The sequence below is a fragment of the Aulostomus chinensis genome, chromosome 20 (assembly GCF_037954235.1).
Source record: "Aulostomus chinensis isolate RoL2024-O1b breed Wild chromosome 20, RoL_Achi_v1.0, whole genome shotgun sequence".
Classification (NCBI taxonomy): domain Eukaryota; kingdom Metazoa; phylum Chordata; class Actinopteri; order Syngnathiformes; family Aulostomidae; genus Aulostomus; species Aulostomus chinensis.
In genome coordinates, this window is record NC_141339.1 from 21,318,919 (window position 1) to 21,344,617 (window position 25,699).

The following is a 25,699-nucleotide window of genomic DNA, read 5'->3' on the forward strand; positions in this document are numbered from 1 at the left end:
TTATTATCACGATGGATCCGGCGTTCCCAACTCCACTGTTTTCAGTCAGCGTTTATTCTCAGACACGACCAACAGATTGTATACACAAGAGTCATCGCTCCACATTCACAAATATTAAAAAATAGATTAACACAGCAGTGACAACTTGCAGTTAAACAAACACGTGACTCAGAAATTGAAGGTTTTTGAAGCAGAAGTGACCGTGAAAATGTGCCACGCAGAAAACGGCCTTCCGAGGTTCACAAGGTTCACTAAATTTAAAGATGTATTTTTTGTTGTTGTTGTTTTTGTAAACCTTTCAACCATACGCAAACCCCTTGAACCACCTGACCCACTAATGAGTGTGCCCTAATAACAGTTACTGTTTGTTGTCAAAACGTCTTATCTCTCATTTTTGTCTGGAACTTGCGGGTTCCACTGTTAACAAAACAATCCGATGCATAAGTCTTGTTCTCTCTGCCGTGTCACACAGTTCTCATTAGTACACCCAGTTACTTCATTTGGATGCTGGAAGCACTCGGGAGTACCTCAAGGATTTGTATGTCTGCTGCACCGTGGACAGCGAGCTAACTCCAGGCGCTAATGAGGACTGTGATAACCTTGAGGCCTTTTTTCTTCTTTCTCTCCCCTGACGGCAGCTTCCGAGGTAAAGGAGACTTAAAAAAAATAAATAAATAAAATAGAACTGTTGCACACAAAGACGCAGTCCGATCCTGTCCCATATAAAATGGAGGCGTTCAGTAACACGAGGCCTCGTACACCGACCCATTTTGAGAATGAATTTCATCATTCAATCCAGAGTTTTCACCAAGATTCAGTGTTTCTTGGGTTGTTGTTGGTTTTTTTTTCCTCTTTGGGATTATTTCATAAGCAAGAAAATAATTACACACAGTACTCTGTCTCGTAACTTCTAAATGGGTGTGACAACATAAAATAAACAGCAGCTTCCCCCCCCCCCCCCCCCCCTGCGCTTACACAAAGTAATTTGGTACAGAATCTTTGGCTTTTCAAGACGGTCCAACACGTAATTTTGATGTCATCCTGACTTCCACGGAGGCCTGGAGTGGTCACAGGTTGGTTTTGTTTTTTGGGTTTTTTTTTTTTTTTTGAGGCAATGAAATGTACTTGCTCTCATTTAGTTATTTTGTGGCCATGAGATACAACTTGTTTAAATTTTTTTAAAATACCTGAATTGCGAGAACAAGTCGTATCTCGTGCCCTGAGTGTATCTACACTTCACCCTCTCTGTGGCCCCTCCAGGGCTCCACCGCTGCTATTTGTTGCTGTTCCAGACCTAAAAGCCGTTCTGGTGGAGTTAATACTTGGATCAGGTTGGCTTAACCACCGGTAAACACAGACTCAACTACAATCTGCAGCTTAGTTGACTGATATTTCACAGTATTTGAATATAGAGTGTAAAAGCACAGTCTCTTATTGGCTGTAAATATAAATTGCTGTTTTGTTGTTGTTGTTTTTTGTGCCAAGGGACTTTTCCTCCAATTCGAATAATCATCTCAGAAACTATGAATTTCTTGACCTCACGTGAAAGCGTAGTTGGTCGCTATATTCTGCTTCGCCGCCTTGGTTTCCTAAAAGTTCTCTGTGAGAAGATTTCCATCTTTCTGGCACTGTGGTGCTCACACGATGCAGATTGGGGCCAGAATGCTTCCTAATCCACCCCAGGATTGTGGGTCTTCAGTTCAGAGACGGTTCAAAGAGAGAGCTAGCATGCGAAACTCTTAACAATGTAGAAACCGAACGGCAAGCTGACCTGGAAGTAGGATTTGTAGACCTGGCAGAGAGGTAGAAGCTCAGTCCTTTGCTCAAAGGGTCAGTGCAGAGACATTTAAATAAACCTTAAGACTCAAACGCTTGAAGAAAAAAAAAACAAAAAAAAAAAACAAGGCTGGGGCACAGAGGTCGTAAGAACGGGAAGGACGGGATGAATGGACGTGGGTGGAGCACACCGGGGCGATGCAGATCATCAACAGAGGCAAGACACACTGGACAGGAAGTAAATAGGAAAACAGCAGGAGACTTAATTGAGCTACGAAGCAGCAAATAATAGAAATGAGAAAAACCCCTGTGGGGTCTTTGGGATCACGTGAGCGCACTCCTCAGTGTCTCCTACTCTGGGATGGTGGCCGGGCTCCAGGACCTCACTGAGTAGACTATTTTTCTAATGTCTAGTCGTAACACACATCCAAAAAACAAAAACAAAAAATTAAATAAAATCAAAGTTGTTGTTTTTGTTTTTGTTACCTGAAATACATAAAACAAACTAACAAGCAAGACGAACATGTTCAAACAGTGAGTTGGCTCTTTGATATTAATGAAGCTGCGAAAGCATTAAGGGAGCGGGAGGCACATTCACATAATGATGTATTTTGTATTTTTGTAAAGTTTTACTTTTTTGCAGTGCACCAGCCCCGTGTGGCCTTTTTTAATGTCAGTGTTGGAGATCCGAAATTTTGAGTTTTTGCAATGTAGGCAGTTGCTAATCTAAGGTAACGTTTGACACACCCGAAGCAATACTTTATCCAAAAAATGTTTTCCGCCATGACAGTGCGCACAAATGAGCTCACGAAGGTGTCGTTGCCCTCTTTTCTTCACGACTCCACGGTTCAGAAAGGCCCACCACATGTGGCTTTAAGCCAACAGTGACTGGCAGCTAACAGCAGCTAGGAAAAAACGACGATACTGTACTTTGCAAGCCAACTATTGGATCATCCGGCGCATCGTCGTCATAAAATCAGTGATCCAGTTAGACTCTGATTTGAGCTTTAAGACGACCGACGCTTCAAGTTCGGCGCTCACGTGAACTAGCGTGAGCAAGTGGGTCGATGGAATCTCCCAGCTTGTCTCACTTGGTGCTGCTGTGAGGGAGGATGAAGAAGATGAAGGGCTGTAATGCACCAGGCGCTGGACTTATTTTTTGGGGGGGCCGGGGCGGGATTTCTCTGTGGTTATCAGTCAGACGCCATTAGCCTCAAGCTAAATATAGCGCTATTTGCATTCTGTAGTCAAAAAGAACTCATGCAAGATGGAAAAATGATCCCAAGACATGATACTGTGAGTACTTAAGACACACTTTGGTTGGAGTGTCGCTGTAAACCAGTTAGCTTCCCCGTGTCTAATCCCAATGTCGCTGTGGTCCCTACAAAGCTAGCAGCTTTTAGCAGCAGAGAAAATACACTGGAGGACCGGAGCATTCACTATACTAGAAACATAAAGAGATGTCAAGTCATATTACAACCTATAATACAGTCTGGCTGTGCTTAGAACTAGAAAGTAGACGTCCTTGAAGCCTAAACCAAACTTGGATCGCAAGACGGTTCCACAAACGCTTCTTAACGTTCTGTGTTTGAGCCTCTCCTTGACAGAGTGGCCGACGTGAGACGCGGTGGGGAACGTTCCTTGTCAACTCGTCCGCGCAAGTAATATTTTGATATCACGCACGATTATTCGTCCTTTTTCTTTTTTCTTTTTGCTTGAAATTTTTTTTAATCTTCTTTCACGCAGTATAACAGTCCAAGCATTAAGACTCACATTTTCCTCCAATTGAGAGAAATTAACCTCCATCTGCACTGTAGCCTCCAATATTAAGTAAAACCTTAATTGTCAGTAGATTAAATACTTAATCCAAGCAATACTTCACTCAAAAAGTGTATTCTGCATTTCAAGTACTCACAAATGGATGTCTGGAGCTCACAAGTCTTTTTTTTGTTTTGTTTTCCTTTCTCATTATTTCATTGTGACTCGTGCATGTTTAGCTTGGAGTGATGCTGACTGACCGCTAACAGCCAAACAAAGTGCACCGTGCAGTACAACCCGCATCCTGCTTCTGTAAATGAGCGTGGGCAAGTTTAGTGGGTTTCCCCGACGCTCCAGCTGGTCACCCTCAGCTCTACCCTCAACAAGCACCAAACTAGAAGGTTATGGTTTCTATCGCTTGTTTTCTTCTTTTTAGCTCAAATCAAAGTGTTTCTTGTTCCTGAGCACACGGCTGGAAAAAAAAAAAAGAAGAGAGAGATTTCACCGGACGATTCACGTGTGAGTTTGTAAACTGGGTTTTTTGGAGGAGGGGGGGGGGGTTTATGTCAGTTTCGCTGTTGGTTTGGTGTCGTAGTTTGCCGCTAGTCACCATTAGCTTCAAGGTAAATATTCTGTTCTGTTTGTAAGTACTTGAAAGAAAGATGGATAGACTTTGGGTTCAAGTATCACTTCGACTTGCTGTATTTTCCCACACACTTGAATCAACCACCCAGACGAGGGCCTGTTCCACCCAGACGAACCGCAGAGGAGGACTGCTAAGTGTCACTTTCTCCCTCTTTTTTTGGCAAGATGATAGTCTGCTGGTCTGCATCTCTTTAACATTTAGGGTTTTCTCCACTGTAGACACCTGATTGACATTTCTAACAAATCTAATTGACATGATATCATCTATCGTTTAAACAAATGTTTTCATCCTATTCTTTGAGTCATGAGCAGGAGTCTTGTCTCTCTCTTTCCCGTGGCTCAAATATCGACGTGTCAATCAAACATAGAGACCTGTGTCAGCTTTCGTAAAAAAATACTCCATCTTCACTGACTCTTGTCAGGGACGGATCCGCCAAGATCCCGGTGTGCGCAGCGTTCTGAGGATCGCGGTCACACGGTCAGGAGCTCTTGGGTGCACCTGTGATGGGAGGCTTGACGAGGAGGTGGCAGTGGCCTTGCTCGGATGGTCGTGTGTCTCCAGGCAGTCAACGCCATCAGTTGGATTTGAGTGGCTTTAAGAATTCCGACATATCTTGTTTCCCACCCTGTCCGCTGACTCCCACACTTCCTTTGGTTTTGGGTCAAATTCTTTTGCCTGTCAGTTTGGGGGGAAGTATTCTCGTTGCCAGCTTCTAGAAACCAAGGGTCCATTTTGCTTTTGACTTTGTTTGGGTGGGGTGGGGTGGTATTTTCTTGGTTTGTCATCCTGCGACCCTTCGGGTTTTGTTTCCTGGGGAAACGTAACACTCTTGCCATGGATATTTGTAATTTGTTTCTCAAGAAATATGAATATGTCAACCCTGGGAGAACTCACTTGAGGTTTTAAATATCTGACTGCTCCGTGCTAATCCAACTGCGGTTCCTGATCCTCTCATGTGCCTGGAACCGCACAGGAACAGCCGCTGAAAACAAAAGATAAAAGTCGCCGCTAAAAAGTTTTCCTCTGAGACGTATTCCAAGAACACCTCTTAACCCAACGTCACCATCTTGGACTCTGTGCTGTCCTGCAGAGGAAACCTGGTGGCTCCTCTGGGCTCCATGTTGGTGCTCACCATATAAATGCTGTTGTCATTGATGTTGTTAGAGACCTGGCATGAAGTGGAGCCTGCACACAGCCAGCGCAGCTGCTTTACTTCCCTTTTGAAGCTCTGGCTGAAGATGTAATAGATCATGGGATTGTAGAGGGTGGAACTCTTTGCAAACATGCAGGGCAGCAGGGTGACCTCAGGAGGGATGCTGCTGCTGTCACGGAAGATTGACCACAGGCTTACCAGACCATAGGGAGCCCAACAGCCCAGGAATCCTACGCTGACCAAAACGGCGATCTGCAAGATAAAAGCACGGACGCATCAGAAGCTCATCTCCTACCGGTAGCCGTGGCATTTATCTACCACAGAACAGTAAGAACCAGTAAAATCCAGTTCATTCCCCCAGTGCCTCATTACATTTTGATATTGTAACAATCATGATTACAGACACGATTGCTAAATATTAAAAACAATTTGCTTATGTTTGAATGGATATAGCTTGGAATAAGTTAGCAAAAAATATCATGTTGGTAAGAAATTGAAACTCAAGTCGTGGATGAATTGAGGGAATAGCAATAAATTAGTAAAAGCTGGAAAAAATAGAAAGGAACAGTCGTTGAAACTGACAACAGTGAGACTCCAAATTAATCAAGTAATTAAAGCATTTCTAATGAACGGCTCAAATCAGCGAAAGCAATATGAATGGATTTGTCAGCTACACTTAGTCTATTCATTGTTTTAATAATAACGTGCATTAAGGCCTGAACGCATGGATAATCATCAAAAAACTATTACAAATGTTTGAATTGGCTTAATGGATTGAATAATTTCATTACAGGGTTATGAACTGTTAAAGCAAATGGCAGAAATCATTAGCTGAGGTTACGTTGAAGAAGTGATCGACAACTCAAAAGTGAAGGGCGCAGTTGTGGGGAGTCATGGAGGCGAAAGCACAGCAGCTGGAAGAATTGGCTCAAACAACACAATAATTGGCTAATAATAATGACAATAACTGAAATGACAACCATGGCTGCCAGTATGATTGAATACAGCGGTGGTAGTAGACCTGGTAGTCTTTTGGCAGTTTAAGTCAAAACAATCCAAAAAAACTGGAATTTGTCCCATGTTGTTGATGGAGGATGTTCAGGTTTATATTTGAGGATGTTTGACTAAAAAAAAAAAGGTCTGAACCACACCTGTGGTAATGCCTTTTCCACCTGTTTTACAGCAGAAGCCCCCATGGAATCCTGTGTTTGAGTATGGAGTATAGACTGGTCGGCTCAGAGACTTACTGTCAACAGCCTGCGATGCAGCATGACTATCTTGGGAGCTCTGTTTCTGTTGTTCACCTTCTTGTAGGTGAAATAGAGCTTGATGGCGATGCCGAAGTAGCAGCAGATAATGATGACGGAGGGAGTGGCCAGGTTGAAGGTGAACATGGAAATGACGAACGAAAAGCCCTCATGTTTCATTTGTCCCCAGGCGAGAGAGCAGGACAGACCGAAGGGTTCTGGGCCGTACCGTCCCCAGCCCAGTATGGGTAACAGAGCCCAGAACAGCGCGTACATCCACGTCCACAAGCACAGCATCTTCACCTGCTTCCAGCTGATTTTTTCCTCTGCAGAAGGTGAGAGAAAGAATGAGGTCAGATGTGCTGATGTGTGCAAGAGATAAAAGTGTCAATGACCTGTGTTATGGTCTTCCAGGAGACTTAGCCATTGTTACTGTATTGTTACTGTTATCCCCCCCCCCCCTGAGCCAGAGCTCCCTAAGCGTGCTTGTGCTCTTATACGGAAATTTTACTTCCCTTGTGCTGCTTATCGCATTTATGTGAGCCCCTCCCAGACTCAGCAGTGAGATGCTTGTTCTAATCAGGAAGCATAGGCTGAAACTGTAGTGCACGTGTGTGTTTGTGTGTATACACAGTCGATATGTTTGTGTATTTTTTTAAATCGAGGATATTGTTCATTTTTACATAAATTTCATGTTTGAATTGAGACGACCTTGGCCTTGCTAGTTAATGAGCTGATGGAAGCTGCTTCCAGAGCGTTGCTTTTTTACACCTATCAGGTTATAAAAGTTCTCCCACCCGCATGTTGCAAGTTGGTGGACAAAAGCAGTGTCAGACCTTGGGTCAGCGGACCCCCGTAGCTAACAGAGAACCTGATCACCCTATCGGCATCAGCATCATACACGGAACCAGAAAAAACGTCTTGCACGCACAGACGATTAAATCGTACTTGAATTATCGTGATATTAAGGTATCGTTACATTATCGTATTGTGATATTAGCGTATGGCAACATTATGGTATCGTGATATTAACATAACGTGACATTATCTTATCGTGATATAAACCTATCTTGATATTATAATATTATGACATTATGGCATTGTGATTTTACGGTATTGTGACATTATCATATCGTGATATAACCGTATCACAACATTATCGTATCGTGGTATCATTGCATCCCCTGCGACAGACTCGCAGCCCTGAACGGGTAACTGGAATGGAAAATGGATGGATGGATGGACATTACCGTTTTTTTGGTATTATCGTATCATGGCATTACCGCATCAGGATATTATAGTATCATGACATTATGGTATCGTTATGGTGTCGTGGTAATGTCATATCGTGATCATACCCCAGCCAACTCACTGTACAAGGCTTTTGTGATTATTTCACATGTGGAGTCGACTGAATCTTTCCATCTGGGGGGGTTCACACTAATCTCTCCAGTTCCTAGAGCATGCCTCCCCCCAACCAAGGAGGCATGCTTTGTGTTTGTACGGATGCCCAGCCAAGCTGGGGGCACTAACCAGTGACCCTCCTAGACCACTGAGCTACCTGGACACCGGTGTTTGAATCTCTGAAATACTCACTTGGAGACTGCAGATCAAGGGACACAATGAAGCGTACGATGGCCAAGATAGTCAGGTTCATGATACTGGCAACACCAAAGAAGAAGCCAGCCACACCGTAATAAATACAGGTAACATCTCCTCCAAGCCAGCGGTGGCTCCAGGCGGAGGCCACAGCCAGTGGGTACATGGTGATAGCTGCCCCCAGGTCTGTCACGGCCAGATTCACACTCAGCAGCTCCGGTGGCTTCATCCTCGATGACCTTTTGAAAGCCATAATAAGAACTAGCAGGTTTCCTATAATGGAGAGAACAGCTGAGAGGGACAAGAGGTGGAGGAGCAGGAGAGAGGAGACAAAAGATGCAAAGAGTGAACACGGGGGGGTGGGGGTGGGGGGCAGTAAATATTTCAAAAGCAGGGCTGCATTGATTGCGTAGACATAACAATGTGTCTCCACAATGACTAACCTCAGATGCGCCCTCTCGTCTTGAGAAAAGATGTTGAAAAATTTCACAACACCACAAAACCCTCCATATTTTCTGGCCTTGATTGATTTACAGCTTTGTTTGTGTTGGTAGTCAGTCACGTTGCTGTATACATCAATGCAAAACCTGACTTATTTCCTTGCGATTCTTCCAGTCAATTAAAAGAGCTTTCCTCCCGTGACCTTTTCAAATAAAATGCTAGCAAAACTTCAAAATATGATGGGGGATGTGTTTTCAGATACTTAACTATCTCAGGTTGTGACTTACCGTTTTTTTCCCCTTTGGTCATTTAATATAATATAATTTTAAAAGCTTAAAGTAAACACACTTTATTTCACTAAAGTTTTTTTTTTAAATTTTGTAGGAGGAGCCTTTACTTTGTTGCCGATAATTCTGTCAGATCCTTGTTTTGTGTTGTTGTTCCCTCTAAACAAAACACCGGTAACCAAGAACAAAACCCTAAATAACAGCTGTTTACTTACATATAGAAATGTATACAATGTAGAGTTGTGTGGTGGGAATTGTATATTTCCCTTTAAGTTACTCTATATTCCCATTTTAACTTGCTAACTCACACAGCTGCTAACTCACATGGCTGCTAACTAGTACAGCTAACGTGCTAACGCTAGCTTGTTTAGGATATAAATTGAGGCGTGTCTCTTTATTCCTGTGTGCTTTGGATACCTTGTAGGAATCCAAGATAAAACCACAAGTATTCCTCTAGGACAGCCTCAAACATAGTCAGTATATATTATTAACAAAGCGTGAACATAATCTTTTTCAAGATCTTGTGTGTTTTTACATTCAAGTGTTCATTTTTTTCCATTTTTTTGTGCCACTCATTTGGTAATTTATTAAATTTGATTCCCCTTCCACCTACAAAAAATTAACTTCATTTCTTTAAAAAAAAAACATAGGAAACCCATAAGCAGTTAGAAATTAGTTTAAAAAAAAACAAAATTCTCAAGAAATTTCAAATTGTAAATTATCATCAATTATGTAGTCAACGACTTGAATTGATAAAAAAAATGTTTTAAAATTTTCCCTTCACATACAAATAGGTGTCTTGAGCTGGCAAAGCTGTTTTATTCACCTACGTGACTCCAGAATGTAGGAAGAGCCAGCCACTTACATTTAGCTTAAAGCTACTGGTGACCCATGGCCACCGACTTCAAACAATCACAAATATGCCCAGAAACTTTCACAGACTTTCCAGTGCGTCGTCCCTCTCTAGTATTGCTCTGACACTTTCAAGGATGCATCACCAGGTAAATATTCTTCTCGAGCTAAATTCTGCAAGAGGATGAAACACCGATCCAGCGTCTCTCGCTCCCCCAGCAAATACAGACTTGGATACCATGACAACAAGGAGAAAAGAAACATTATGTCATGTTGTGATACCCCATTCAGAACTCTAAAACCTTTTAGGGATGATGAATCTTGCTGTAGTGGCAAAAAAAAAAAAAAAAAAAGATTTCTGTAAGGAACTTCTCTGTCTGTTTCTGAGATAATCCGCTTGATCCGGTCAGCATAATCCAAACTGCCCACTCCATCCGTCTTTCATCGATTTATACTTATTTTTAATTAAGACGACAACAAAGATTATGCCTCAACTCTGAAAATCTGCTCAAGTACACCCCCCTGCACACGAAAGGAAGCTTTAGGCTTAGTCATTGTTTTGCCGGATAAATGAAATTGAGTGGAATTTAATCTGATGTCCAGTGTTTTTTGCTTATTTTTGCTTTGTGTTGTTGTGATTTCAGCGTTGCTTTTTTTCTGATTTTTTTTTTCTCTCTGTCAAACACAGAAGATGCATCCTGTCAATTCGTGAACTTTATAGGAAGAAATTTTTGGGGGGGAAATTTGCTTATCTGCAATTACTTCCTCGAGCCAGACAAGAAGATGGATGCCCCTCTTTCATTTGTGTGTGCAATGGAGAACTGAGAGCAGACAACTGCTAGTTAGCTTAGCACAATGAATGGTAGTGGGTGGAAAGTGTTAGCATACCTCTGTCAACGGTAATCGAATACACTTTCCTTCAAAAACGTTTTGCATGAATAGAATCAGGAATTTGCATAACTTGGTCAATGAAAAGGCCATTTTAAATATTGGGATTTTACTGTAAGATAGTCAGAGAAACTTTCCCGACGGGGCGCAGTGATGCGACGCAGCACCTAAGAATTTCTGCCAACAGTGCAAAACATTGGTCGATGACTAGAGGTACAGTAACTGCTACTAATTTTAGGCCGACTCTGCGAGGCGGATGAGAACTTGTGGACAGCTGTCCACTTGTGGATGCTAACATTTTCCATCCGCTATCATTCACTGTGCTAATTTAACCAGCGGTCGGCCGGTATTTGTGGGTCTCAGCTTCCTAGTCCTGCACAGAGAAGAGAAAGCTATTTATCCTCTTGTCTGGCTTTGGGAAGTTCGGGCAACAATTTTTATTTATTTTTTTTCCCTAAAAAAGTTGATGAGAAATGTATAAAATACGAGAGGAAATCCCATTCCAAGAACTAGAATGTCCCACTCTCTTAGAGTCTAAATGAGATTTCTAGAGTGTTTTTGCCTCGGTCCCCATGGCCGTCAGAGGTTTATGGAGTCGGACCCTGGGGACTGACACCTCCTCTCTGTCTGACTCCATAAGAGGGATGTGTGGCTGAACACTGCATTAACTATCGCTGCTGTCACGGATATTGAGTGGTGAGACGCAGAGCCCAGCCAGGAGATCCTTATTTCAGAATTAAAAAATTAAAAATAAAAACACAGCATGAAAATAAACTAGATGGGCACGAATGAGTTTGCATTCAAAGATGTTCTTTTTGATTTAAGCTGTAAAAGAAGAGTTTTTAAATGTTGTTTAATGCTTTGCCCAATTTAGAAAGTGAACCGTCATCTCCTCCTCTCCACCTCTCCAGGACTCTTAAAAAGGATGAACCCGTTCCGAAGTTCGAACTAGAGCCACTCAGAGAAGGCATCCCTCCGCGGGGGGAGGCTCCAGCACGTTGGCGCTGTCACGCTGGGGTTCAAGCCACCATCGGCGGTGAGTGAACCCTCACACCTCCGCGCGTGTCAAGGTATGCGTCTGTTCTGTGGAGTTAGAAGGTGGTGAAACCTGATGTTCGGATTCTAAATGAAGGAAAGCATAAAAAAAAAAAAAAAACGAATCATGGCATTTCCTGTTGCTTAGTGGCGGTCTGACTAATCTGCCCTAAAACTGGATTAAGTGCTCTTTATCTACATTTTACAGTTTTCTCTCTCTCTCTTTCTTCCTTCCTTTTTTTTTTTTTTAACTCCGGCACCATCCCTGTGACCCCTAACAACAGCAGCCGCCTCTCTGAGGAATGCAGGGATGCGGAAGTCACGATTAAACACAAGTTATGAGCAGCAATGTTGCACACGGGGATTATGAAATTCCTAATCTGTTGCATATTCTCAAAGGACTTGCTCCCAAAGCAGAGGATATTTATATATATGTGTGTGTGTGTGTGTGTGTGTATATATGTGTGTGTGTGTGTGTGTATGTATATATACTTCAGGAATTGCAGTCGACCACTTGCAGAGCATTAATCACAAGGTGTCAGGAGGCCATAGATTTTTTTTTCAACTCGTGTGTATTTGACAGATAGATTTGCGAGATTCTGGAGGGAGCTGACCCCAGTAATAGCTGCATCAAATAACCACAGGCTGCTTTGTCACCCGTACCCTAACAGGGCTCCACACTAGTCTAATGGCACCCTATTGATTAGAGTGGGATTATGTGAGGGAAAGGGAGAGTGAAAAACAAAAAGGTGGAGGTGGGGGGGTGGAGGAGGTGAAGACCAGGAGGCTGACTGAGCGATGAGGCCTCTCATTTACTGCACACGCTAACATTTTCTGTCCCATTACGTAAACATACAGCACATTTGACCTGAGGCAACATCCGGGGTTTAATTTTTTAAAACGTGTTCAATGAACATTGAGGCAATTATTTTATGTGCAAGCCAAAGATGTAAACTTTTGCTTCAAAACAAAGTCCAATTCTATTATATTCCTCGGAAAAACCTCCGGTTTTTAAAAATGCCAACGTTTTTATTGGTTAGGTGTTTTCAAGGAGATCTAAAACCATTATTAATCTCACACATAATCAGCAACCGCACTGAATCCTGGGTTATTAACACAGCAAATCCATCCAGCAAATCAACTGTTGCTGGTAAATTGTGGAAAATGTCAAGAAAACAAAAATAAATAAACAACGGTACAATCTGAATCATTGATTCTGCGTATGAAAAAAGATTTTTAGGTGGTATTTTAAAACAAAAGTGCATGTAAGTTTAAGATATTACCTAGCTGTCTTGCTCTCATCACAACCTTAACCACCACCTAATATTCATTTCACCACGTGTGGTTGTTGTTGTTTTTTCTGCATGAACGTAACCAGACTTCAGTGGTTTTAACACGTTATAAAACATAATTTCCAAAAGCGAATATAGAGTTTGTGAGACGTGGAGGTGAAGAATGGAGGACTGGGGATGGACCAACCTTCCAGTCTACAAGAGGGGGAAAAAAAACAACTCCTTCCGTAATGTAAAGATATAAGATATCAAAGAAACTCCAACATTGGCAGTTTTGGAGACAGAGTGGAAAGTAATTCCTTGAAACTTCCATGTGATGTGGAACCATCCCTAATCTTCCTGAGCTCCATCGAGTGGGATCGAAAGGAGTTTGACAGTTTTTGCATCATCCGACCTACAAAGAAACCTGCAACGAGGCGAGATTTGGGTTTCGATATTGGGTGGCGGAAGACCGACGAGCACCGTTTACGTCATCCACTCTGTTGACCATGATTTTCTGCACTCCTGCATAGTTAATGTGTACTTAATGACCATAAGGAGCAGGCATCCAGACGCTGCTCTAAATTTAGAGCCTTGTTGTCCTCTCGAGATCGATGGAGCGATGTTTATGTAACAGTGACAAAGGAGACGTGAGATGTCCCCCAACCATGAATGGACAGATTGTATCTGTGGAGACTACGTCATTATTTAACCAGGCAGCACATGCACAAAATGGCTGATCAGATTGATTGATTGATTGATCTGTGTATCTGTGATTGTTATATTTGATTTGCAGCGACTGGCTGCCTTGTTTTAGCAGCAGGGATCAGATCTTTTGTCCTCGGCCCATTGTTTGTCCATTGGTATCAGCCAATAATGGTCATTTTTTTTTAAAAACTGTATTTGTCTTGGCCAAGTTTGCCAAATATAGGGTTACGTAATAAAGGGTTAATGGGCATTTTCCAGATATGTACAAAATGTGAAAATTGAATGAATTCAACAGTGATAAGTACCAGCTATCGGTTAAAATGAATTACCGGCACATCAGTATCGGCTAAACATTCATTACCACACATTCATATGAATGTGTATAATGTTAGATCCAAGGAGTATTTTCATGTATTTCCATCCTCTGTTGCAGTTCCTGAATGACATTGTTGTGGAGAGTCACTTTGTGTCTTGCATGCGAAAAATACTTTCATTGTTATTCCTAATTTGTTCTGAGTATCTCAGGAGAGGTTTCCCCTTGAATCACAGGCACTGACATCTTCCTCTTGTTCAGGGCTAATAAGGGAGTGCTCCTAATGGATTCACCCTGAGATCTTTGCAGTGCGTTGAAAGGAGATGACCTGCAGTGTGTAATGAACGTAAAAGCTCATTTCCGTTGGTCAACCAGCACGGTGCGCAAGAAGCTAAAGCCCTCATTAAAAGGCACACATCAAGCTATTATGTCGCAGGCAGTCTCACCCTCCGCTACAGTACTATGGGCTGCTTATCATGGATTTTCTCCTTTATATCTTTTTAAAAGTTAGTGTTACTTCTGAGCAAATTAAATGAAATTATGTCTTATATGTCATATACATAGATATCATTAGGCAGTGATAGAGAACCACAGGGGTGCGGTATTTCTGGGTCAACCCAACCGTTAGCATCCTCAAGGGTTCCCTCGAGCAAAAGGCAATGAGGGTTTTTTTTTTTGTTTGTTTGTATACATTGTATTTTTGATTATGACAATACTAAATATTTCTGTGGTTAAAAAAAAAAAAAGTTTATTAGATTGACACAGTTTGTCATCAATCATCACAAATGAACACCGCTTTAATGATTTTTTTTTTTTTTTTAAACATAAACGTAATCGTAAAATGTACCAAGCTAACGTTATGCTATGACCCAAATCCAGCACGGTTGCACGAAACTTCTGCGTCCACAACAACTTCTTATTTGGGACACAACTGAATGACCTGAAGCTAATGTGAACCACAGACCTCATATCAGGTGTGTAGCCAAAAAAAACAACCCCTTCACAATCTTAACTTCTGATTTTTAGACCTCATTGCGACGCCACTTTGGCACACCTCCTAGTTGCTGGAATGATCAATCAGAATCCAGCCTAACTTGAAATGATACAACAGCGTTGCGTTTAAGGGTGTGAACTACCAAGTACCCAACAGGATTAGTGGATAACTATGAGGCGCCGCTCGTGTGCTGCTTCAATTTTGTAACTTCGGCTGTCAGATTGAGACGTTCCTCGAACCAGATGTCGACAGCGTGTCTTCAGACGGGTTGTATCACCCAAAACACGAAAATCTTCCAATGACGTGTCAAAGATAGATACACACACACACACAAAGGTGCCGTGTGAAAAATTCCAGTGATGGTGAGGGGCCAAAATTCCTGCTCCCGAGTGTTTTTATTCAGGTGTGATTCATGCAACACACACACAAGCGCACACACACACACAAGCGCACACACAGCTCTGTAATGACAGTGGAAGAATTCTGTATCCAAGATATTTGGAATGAAGCTGGCTTGTGTTGTAATTAAAGGAAACACAACCTCTCATAGAAATGTTTGACATTCCTCATTCTTCAGATCCATCTGTAGCCTCGGTTGGAGTTCGTCATATCACCCCCCCCCCCCCCATTGTAGCACGCCATTTCCTACGCCATTTCTTATGTAAAATACCTGAGCACCGCACAGAAAATGAATTTGAAAAGTGAACCACTGAGAGATGGTGGCATTCAAGGAAGAAAAAAAAAATACATTAAAAAAAAGAACCACAAATATATACACACACACACACACACATATATATATATATATATATATATATATATATATATATACACACACATATATATATATATATATATGTGTGTGTGTGTGTGTCTTCAGCATGACTGTCAGTTGGACATTCTTACGCCACATTCCTGGTTCAGTCACCTCACATGATGAAACACAAGAGAACACGTCCTCCAGGCTTGTCTGTGGGGTTACACAGTTTAACACCAGATTTCATACGTACACTATATTTTAACACAGACAACAAAACCACTCCGTTTCACTGCTGATTAAAGAAACACATTGAATTTATGAACCATCGCACAATGTTACACAAGTGCAGAAAACAACATTTATTTTGTATTTGTTATTTTTTTAAAAAAAATCATTTTGTTGATTTTCCAGGAGGAGCGTAACTCACAATAAGTACATTGCACGGCAAAATATCAAGTATGGACATCTGTTCGATTCGTTGTCGTTTTTTTTCTGTGCAGTTTACACCGCCGCGGTGTGTGTTGGGGGGGGGGGGGGGGGGGTTGCACCCTTTTCCCATAATTTAACAAGCTCAAATCTACTCTGTACTCCTAATTTTATTGCCTTGAAGTCCAATTTTATCATTTCAGTGCAGTTAAATCTGCTTATTTGGAAAGCAGAAAATTGTAGAAATTTCAACACAATCAAATAACAGCATTGCAAGACAGCAAGCAGCTGGAACCGGTCCCCGGGAGACCAAAACCATTCCATGTGTGACCAGCAGTTCGAATAACTGATGGGCTTCTCCAGACTGTTGAGTGACCCTGGTATGAGTGATCAACTCATAGGTGTGCCTGTCTACGGTTTTTCATGCACTTCCGCCGCGCGGCGGTTCTTTGCCTCTGCGTTGTGCATCCAAAACCATTTTCACGCACACCTGCTCGTTGACCATCCCTTAGTTAATGTCTTCAGTTACACGCGTTTGTAAAGCAACAAAAGCTCATTACGGCAGGGGTGTTCTATTCTAGAAGCCATAGAAAGTTCAACAAGTGGGAGAGTGACATCAATCATTGGTCTGTTGTCATCCTTTGCAGCCTGAGGGAACTGGGAGCAAGAGACCCCCCCCCCCCCACACACACACACACACACACACTCACACTCATGTTGCTCACCCTCAGGTTTTTTTTGTGAGTGAAACAGGAGTTAACCACACACACACACACACCACCCCCTGCAGCTACCTGTATTTTATAAATACCAGGCCGTAAACATGTCGTCATTCCAACACCACGATTGATCGCGTCCAATGGTCAAGTGAGGAACTGCAGTTTTTTTTTTACGTTTTTTTTTAAATAAAACGTTCCAGCAACACTTTCAGATCGTAACTTTAATTCTTTTTTAGTTTATGTAATCCCGCTTTCTTATTTAGAGTTTACAAGCCATCTATTAAACAGGAGTTCATTATTTTCTGTATAATAAGGTATTAAAGTGGTCCCACCTGTTGCCTTCTCTCTCTCTCGCTCTGTGTGTGTGTGTGTGTGTGTGTGTGAATGAGTTGGCACTTCATTTTCTACATGAAGCGGGCTGCAGCTCCAAACCCTGAGCAGCCAGTGGATGATATGATAGACGTATTTATTTTTTGCTCCCTCCCTGCCCCAGCGTCCATTCACTCCGTCTCCGCTCTTAACTTACCCACAAACAGCAGGTAACAGCCGGTGCCGATGTCCAGCGCCGGTGACAAAGTGGAGGTGTAGATATCCATCAGAACGGTTGCGAGCTCTAACCGGAAGAACACAGAAGCGACCTGACTTCATGAGTCGGAACATATGAGAGCTAAAGAGTCCTGCTGCTGGTGCTGACGCGCTCCGGTGTCAGATCCATCTGTCCTGGAGTAAACGAGGATGCGGAGAGTGGAGAGGTGGCCGGGGCGCAGCGCGGCGCGCAGGTGTCCTGCGCTCCAGCAGAGACGCCTGTGGCTTGTGAGGCGTCAGAGGGTCGATGGTGGCTTATGAGGGCAGAAGCGTGACTACATGTGTGAGAGGAGCTCAGTGGAGGAGGAGGAGAAGGATAGATAGTGTGTGTGTGTGTGTGTGTGTGTGAGAGAGAGAGAGCTCAGATACATGGGTCCCGGACGCGCTGATCAGTCCCAGTGGGCAGGCGTTCTTCCCGGATTATTTTTCTAAGAGTTTAGCATAAAGTTTTAGATCATTACCGTAGTTGAGGTAGAAATGCTGGTACATCGTGTATCCAGTGTTGCTTTTTCATCATTGCTGAAGAGAACACAAGAGATTTGAGCGTGAACGTCAGCCATGACACCAATAATGAGGGTTTTAAAAAAAAAAATTAAAAAAAAAAGACTGAAGAGGAGCAAATATTATTGTTCAGCCACTTCAAGTTGCTCTTTTTTTTGTTGCTGCTGGTTGCAGTGGTTAGCACCTTCGCCTCACAGCAAGGACGTTGCGGGTTCAAAAGTTCCAAATTTTCTTTTCAAAACATCTGTATAAATGATAGATGTATGGTTTTTTTTCCTCATTGGTTACGAGAGAAAACTGGGCCGATATAAACATGGGACTGGTACATCGATCGATACGTCATAAAAAGAGGCTCCTGATTGGTTTGTGTCGTTGATGACGCCACTGGCAAAACAGAAGAAGAAAATGGCGTCTCTTGAAGCAAGTTTGTGAAGTTGTTAGATTATTTATGTGATGAGGTCACATGTTTTTGCGTCACTGATTGGGTGCGGCAGCTGAGATGACGCAGTATTTATCTACGAAACGGAGCATCAAACTGGGTTGACACCTTCTTGGCTTTGCGTGAAATGCAAAATTTGTGGCTCGAAAGTGAAAACTGGTTTGGATGAGCTGTCACTTTACGGGATAAATGTTCCCCTCTTCATAATAAGGGTCATGAAGAGCATTAATTAATGGTTAATTATGCTTAAATAATGCTTTTTCAGCACTCTCATGTACAACCACACGTTAACTAGAACGTACCTTTAGATGAACGTGTTGTTCTTTGGAAAGTTTATTAAAGTTCAATGTTAAAAATGAAAGAAATTCTAAATGTTTGATGATCTGAGTGGCGGCCATATTTGATTTGGGATCTCACAGACTGCCGAATTTGACTTCCCTCAACATTGAAAGTGAAATCTTCCCGCCTTTACCACCCATGGTAGCAACGTCACGCTTTCATCAAAAAGGGCACGCTCACTTTTAGCCATGAGACTTGTAGTAGTTCAGGTAACACTCTTTATTGACATGAGCTATGGTTAGTTAAAGCTTAGTGAACAGTTGGTTAGCAGTTTACAGTTTATGAACAGTTTATCTCGGCATAAATGCCTTCAGAATCCTGCAGGAGACTTGAGAGGAATGTCAAGTATCCTCTTATTCCTATGAGCTCAGATCCAGCCGCCTGCCAGCTAATTATGTTTCATTAAGGTGCCGACCTGCTTCCCACGGGGAATTCATTTAGCAGTCTTGATTATGATTATCTACTGGATGCGCTTGACCGAACACAATCAATCAAAAATGACCCTGATTGATCTTCTACATGTTCTATGTGTCTGTGTCTAAAAAAACAAACAAAAAAACTTGTTGAAATTGTCTTCATGATTGAGAGACTTTTCATCTTCAGCAGCCCTTTTTTTTTTCTCTCTGTCTCTCTCTCTCTCTCTTTCCCGTACATCAGCACCTGGAGTTGGAGACGCAATGACCCTCAGCGCCAACAGACTCGAGTTCAGCAGGCAGTAGACGTACGCCGCTGGAGGGTAATTTGAGACTGTCAAACCTCGAAAAAGCGCCTTTTCTGGTGACGGCATGAAGCAATTTGTAAAGGGTTAGTACACGCAGTTTTTCTGTGACCATCTGATACACAGAGACAGAGTTTATCATGATGAGGCACGCAGGCGTGTGCATGGGGACTCCAAGCTCGTCTCAGATAAAGAGCTTTTAATGGTGTAAACGGTGGTAGCCAAGCCTGTCACAGGAAGTTGCAGAATACTTCATCCCCCTCAAGAATTTAAGAAATATTAAATTTGCTGAGTACAGTATCTTCTGTCCTGCAGGGGGGGCTCCTGCTTTCTCTCACATCACGACTCACAACGGACTAATCGTTCATCCTCTCCAGAGCCAGACGAGAAGATGGATATCCTTCTTTCCTGTGTGCTGTATTCTGAAGCTGAGAACCACAGACACTGGCTAATGCTTAGTTAGCTTAGCACAATGAATTGTAGTGGTTGGGAACTGTTAGCATACCTCAAATCATGGCTGACTTTGTATCAGTTTGAGCCAGAATACACAGGAGGCACTACAGATTTTTGACGCTAGGTAGTTGATATACCCATGCGACGGTATGCTAACATGCCCAGCCACCAACATCCATTGTGCTAAGCTAATTAGCTGTCACCTGGTCTTAGACCAATCAATGCAGCTCAGAGGAGAAAAGGGTCTCTATCTTTTTGTCTGGCTTTGGGGAGGCTGGCGAATAATGTCTTTTAGCTAGAATTTGGCGTCTTCCTACGCTGGTTACACAGTGTATTTATTTATGTCAGTAATTATGTTAACAGAAAAGACAGACAGAAGTGGTTCCCATGTAGCGTGGAAACCAATTTCCACAAGTCATGAGCGCTTCTTCCCCAACTCCAAAATCCTGCTAATTCATCTGTGTGGAAGGACTCGAAGGTAAGAGGCTCGTATTTTTCTGTCACAGCGACATCAGCACATCGACCAGGAGACAGTAAGCCTGTGGCGCTCAGTTCCCTGCGGTGTTATTGCTGTAAACAAACCCAGTTTTGTTGATGTTTCTCATATAGAGGCATTGTTTATCCTTAAATCCTGGATTGAATGCACTTCTTATCTTCTAAAACCCTTCTGGGGGGGTTGATGTTTGCGTGGTTTACATCATTTGTAATGGACTAGATGTTTCTTTGAAGCTCTGACGTCCCTCTTCTTCCTACCCAGCAACCTAAAGTTGCTGTTATCAATATTTTGAAATGGACGAAATGACAAAGTTTTGTATGAAAGTGTTAGCTTGCGATGACAAACTTATCAAGAATATTCACCTGATTTAGGGGGGCCATCTTTATTTTTTTTTATCACCTGGTGGCGTACAATTTTTGAGAGCGGATCCTTTATTGATAGGGCTAGAATAGCAATCCCTTCTTTTTGTTGTTGTCGTGGCTTCTTGTTGTCGGGACTGGTCAAGTGTCATTGCGTCTTTTGAAATTTCTTTGTGAATTAAAAACTGAACTGTGCTAGCGTGGAAAAACAATGGTGGAGCTGCTGAGGTCGTGCGCCCGTTGTTAGCTTTGTATTTGGTCACGATCAATGAGACCACGCTGCGCAAAAAGTCCCATGAACAGTTGTTAAACACATTTTTTTTTTTTTTTGGTTACTTGGCCTGGACCATGAAATATTTTCTCACCGCTACAGCAAGCTGCCTCTTTTCTTTCTTTCATTCTGTTTTTTTTGTGCGAAAAAGCACCCTCAAACCCACAGAGTTAGATGGCGCCCCATGGCAGAGTCAGCTGCTGAACACAGTGGAGCATTTAGATGTTTTAGCCCTAAAGAGATACAGTATTTTTTTCCGGGATTCCCAGGTTTGGGTTGGTGTGTGTGTGTGTGTGTGTGTGTGTGTGTGTGTGTGTGTGTGTGTGTGTGTGTGTGTGTGTGTGTGTGTGTTTGTCTCTCTCTCTCTCTCTCTCCCTCTCTCTCTCTCTGCCCACCAGACTTCTCCCTGAGGACCTGGTGTGTGTAAACATGTTTAAATCAAGTCCAGTCAAAGCTTAATTCTATGAGACATGAAATTTTTTTTTAAAAAAAACCTCAGCTGACCAATGTGCTGGAAAAGCAATATGAATAAATCAGCTATTATTAACATCAGTAAGGGATTAAGAATGAGCTAAAATAAGAAATGAGTAAATAAAATGAATAGTTTTGAACGTAAAACGCAGATCAAGTGCCGGTGGCGTGACGTGAGGCAAAGACCCACGGGCTTTTCTACAACATAAAAAATTAAATCGACTTGTTGTTGCGAGCATTTTGTTTGTGTGCTTTGAATATACGAAATGAGATGATTTAACACCTCTAATCAAATCTTCCCTGAGAGCACTCTCGTTTCACTCCACACCTCCTTTGTAGGAGGTATAGTTTGCTCTGTATAGCGGTTTTGTTCTCTCTCTCTCTCTGCACACAGTACTTGAACTCTCGTGGCACCTCTTCTTCCAGAAACGTGTCAGTGAATGTGAACACGAAAAACACCCTCCAGGAAGATATTAATTAAGATGCTGATTAACCACGTGACTTAATGTTTTGACGACCAAGCTTTGGGAGACAGAAGCAGAGAAGGACGAAGAGAAGGCTGTTAGGGCTGAAATGTGGATTTATCTCACAAAATCTAAATACGGGTCGAGTTGGATTTGTCTGTGTGAAGTGAAGGCATCTTTTTGTCTTAGTTTCAGCCTTTTGTCCTGACAAAAACTCTGCTTTTCCACAACCATAAAGGAAAACTTGTCGCAGCAGCCCGAGTGTGTAAATCTTGAAAAGCTGGCTTGGTGTTGGCAAAAGAATTCTCTGAAAAACAATGTGAGCTACCTTAAAACATCAGGTTTGTGTCACAGTAGAGTTAAACAGACAACCTCCAAGTTACCTCCTGTTTGGAAAACTGAAGCCAACATGGAAGCCCCTTTCAGCCTCTGCGGAACGAGAGGGAAATACTCTATTTTGATATCTTGGTGAAAGCACGTTTGGGTCAGTCTGGATGCTGTGGCCCTTTTGCGTTCCACCTCCCAGCTCTATTCATCTGCAGGCACCTGCTTTCAAACGAATCATTTGCTGAAAATTAGACCCTTTAATTTGAGTGTTTTCAAAAAAATTCCTCACCTCAATGCTCGTAGCTCTTAGACTGAGCCTAACCGTTGGCAGTAAAACTTCAGAGTATTATCATTCAGGAATCATGCATTTACTTTGGGCTCATCTTCTAAAACATCAAGAGGAATCACCTCTGGTGGTTCTTAACAAGTACAGCGCGATGAAGGGAAATCATGGTCCTGCTTATAGTAGAGTGATGAAGCAGCATCAGGTTGATGCAGCGCTGCCTTTCAGCTCCACATTCCAGCGTGATGCCTGCTCAGTATTCAGTGCTGCCAAACAGAAAGCACATTAACGCTGTTTTCGGCACCTTGAAATAGGAGAATACAATGCAGGATTCATACAAAAAGAACCCAGTGACGACGTGCACAGGAGAGAGAGAGAGAGAGAGAGAGAGAGTCAGGGTCAATGTGCTCATTCACACAGGAAAGAAAAGAGGGAATAATGACGAGAAAATAGGCAGGGAAGGAAAGTGAGAGACATGGCTTGTGATGTCAGGACTAGAATGTTAACAGCATGTTTACAGTTTTCTTGTTGGCAGAATGGAACTCAGTTGCTGAGGTTTCATAAATTCATGGTGTCATGATGGGTTTTAATTTTAGATTTCCAGGAGTCGAGAGAGGGAGAGAGTCTTATGTAAGCTTTGGGACCTGATCGGAAAAGACCTGGCAGCCATTACAACTCTTTTGATCTCCGGGGACAGACCAATTAATACGGAGGGCAGACAGCTGAGGGTTGGACTTGAAGCTGAAGGAGATCAGAACAAGACTGGTCACGTCTGTTTAGCAGTATTAGTCATCTCAAGCAGGTTAGAGAACTAATAAAGAGAGGTTACTTTTGGTTTGAAGTTCTGCTTTGGGTAAAATTTTTAGCTTCTGAACCACTGGAAGATGTAAGGTATTAGCACAGAGCGGGTCTGAAAATAAAATGTAAAACTAAATCAAAAGTGGTTTGGTTGAAATTTTATACAGCAAGATTCAGCATGTATCACTTTCAAGTCAAATCTAAACCAAGATGTTGCATGAAATTTGTCCCTGCAGTGTAGCAGGTCTCTAAATTACTGATTTGGGTGCAATCATCAGTATTTATAGCAAATTAATTCCATCAAAACCTACATTTAGATGAATCTAGATAAATCTAGAAAGAAACCCAGAGGACCAAGCATAGAACCTTGAGGTACTCCATAATTCACATCTGAAAATGTAGATGATGCAGAAGTAGACGCCAAAATCTCAAACAAGCATTAGTGAGTGCAGTTGAAGTAGAGCTCCAGGCCCTGAATTCATTCTAATATAAAAGCATAAAGGTTATAGAAAATAATTACATGTATGCTGAGGTTTCATAAGAAATGTAACCACTTCAATCTTTAAGCTTCTGGGTACATTGTCAGGGATGCATCGCCAATATTAGATATTTTAAATGTTTTGCAAGGTGAGTGTCAACTTTGAAGGCTCAAGTTCATCTGGAAGTCATTAAATAAGTGCAATACCTACAATTCTGCAGATATACAATGGGACTAATTTTGGATCCAATGTCTTTGGACTGTGGGAGGAAGCCGGAGTACCAGAGAGAACCCACGCAGGCACAGGGAGAACATGCAGACTCACACAGAAAGATCCTATGCTGGAGGCGGGGCTCGAACCCGGAACCTTCTTGCTGTGAGTCCACAGTGCCGACCACTGCACCATCGGGCCACCGAAAGCAGGGTAATGATAATAAAAATATTACCACAGTGTTGATGCTTTTATGAGAGCATGAAAATGCTGGGGGTCACAGGTTAAAGCATTGGGGGTAACTGATGTAGTAGCAACATCACCAACATAGACACAGTCAGACACGTTCAAGGCAAAATAGCAGAACATGGAGGATGAGTAGGATGAATATGGAGAGTGAGAGGTAAATGACATAATTACACACCTTGCATTTTGAAATGTGCACATAAAGACCAGTCCCAACACTGCATTTATTTGGTATTTCTTTTGCGCTCTGTTTGCAATTAAACCAAAGTGTGAGGAGAAAACACATGTCTTAAAATTTCACTTGTGGATGAGGCCTCTGAGATGTGCCACCTTGTTTTCTTCCCATCTGTCAGATTTCGTGCACGAAAATGCTTTCAAGGATGGCACAAGGGTGCAGCTTGGAAACAGGTTGACACCTTCTTTCTCATCTGGCAGGGGTGAGACAGCTCAGCTCTTCAATCTGCACGAGGAAAATTAAGCATTTTCAGTATGTGTGAATGCACAAAAATCACATGTGTGCGGGTGATAATGAGAGAGGCGTGATTCAGACTGACGCCAGACTAACAGGAGATCAGCGCCAGGTGCAACTGTTGGCTCCCTGTTTCTAATCAATCAGTCGCTGCTCGTTTGCCCCCTCATCAAACCGGTCAAATGATTTGCTTTCAGAAATCCACTGTGCCAAGTCATTATCATCGTACAAGTTGAAGCCTAAATGTGTCTCCCATGTGTGATCATGGTCATATGACCCCTATTTCTCTCTAAATAGTTTTCAAGTGTGTCCGGTTTCCCGCAATGAAAATTTCATGCAATATTTAAGGTTTTAAAAGTATGATGTGTATGTGATATTACATCAAAAATAACCTCTCTCTCACAGCTGGGAGAGACTGAAGTAGGATAAGCAGTTGATGATGGATGGATGGATGCAATAATAAAGACACTGAATTTAAATATATATATATATGTGTATATATATATATATTTAAATTCACCTCTGTAAATGTGTTTTATTTCCATGCTGGAATAGCAAACAGCTTTGCACTGCCTTCACTTAGCTAAGCAAGTCCTTCTTTCGTTCCCCACAGTAGAAAATGAAACTTTATTTTGACCTTTTGGCCCCCTCTCTCAATCAGCTCTGATAATAGACCATCGTCTTCTCTTCAATAGGTCAAACCACTCGCAGGCCCCATGTGTTTAACATAGATTAGATACTGAAGGCCTATCTTGAGATTCTTTTAACCTAAAGCAGTAACGGTAACATGTCTGACCTCATTCGATCATATTGACAGCAGATCTGAATTTCCTCTGAAACTGTGTGGTGAGGGGGCTGCTGGTAGATAATTGATGGCTGATCAGTATTCAGAAGCATGTATGGATCTCGAATCCCACT

At 42.3% G+C, this 25,699-nt stretch overlaps 1 protein-coding gene and 1 long non-coding RNA gene across 2 annotated transcripts in view; one reads left to right on the forward strand and one right to left on the reverse strand.

The window, feature by feature from the left end:
* Nucleotides 1-965: 965 nt before the first annotated feature.
* On the reverse strand, nt 966-17,490 carry opn8b (opsin 8, group member b). Its single transcript, XM_086188805.1, has 4 exons — nt 17,400-17,490; nt 8,177-8,470; nt 6,581-6,906; nt 966-5,585 (listed from the first exon to the last, which is right to left on the reverse strand). The coding sequence occupies exons 1-4, from the start codon at nt 17,467-17,469 to the stop codon at nt 5,229-5,231; spliced, it is 1,047 nt and encodes a 348-aa protein (XP_086044931.1). The 5' UTR covers nt 17,470-17,490; the 3' UTR covers nt 966-5,228.
* Nucleotides 5,280-25,699, forward strand: part of LOC147243231 (uncharacterized) — a 44,010-nt gene continuing 23,590 nt past the window's right edge. The window contains exons 1-6 of the long non-coding RNA XR_015110527.1: nt 5,280-5,660; nt 6,771-6,915; nt 11,559-11,683; nt 19,395-19,541; nt 24,077-24,279; nt 24,666-24,749. This is a non-coding gene — a long non-coding RNA (uncharacterized LOC147243231). The remainder of the gene's footprint in view (nt 5,661-6,770; nt 6,916-11,558; nt 11,684-19,394; nt 19,542-24,076; nt 24,280-24,665; nt 24,750-25,699) is intronic.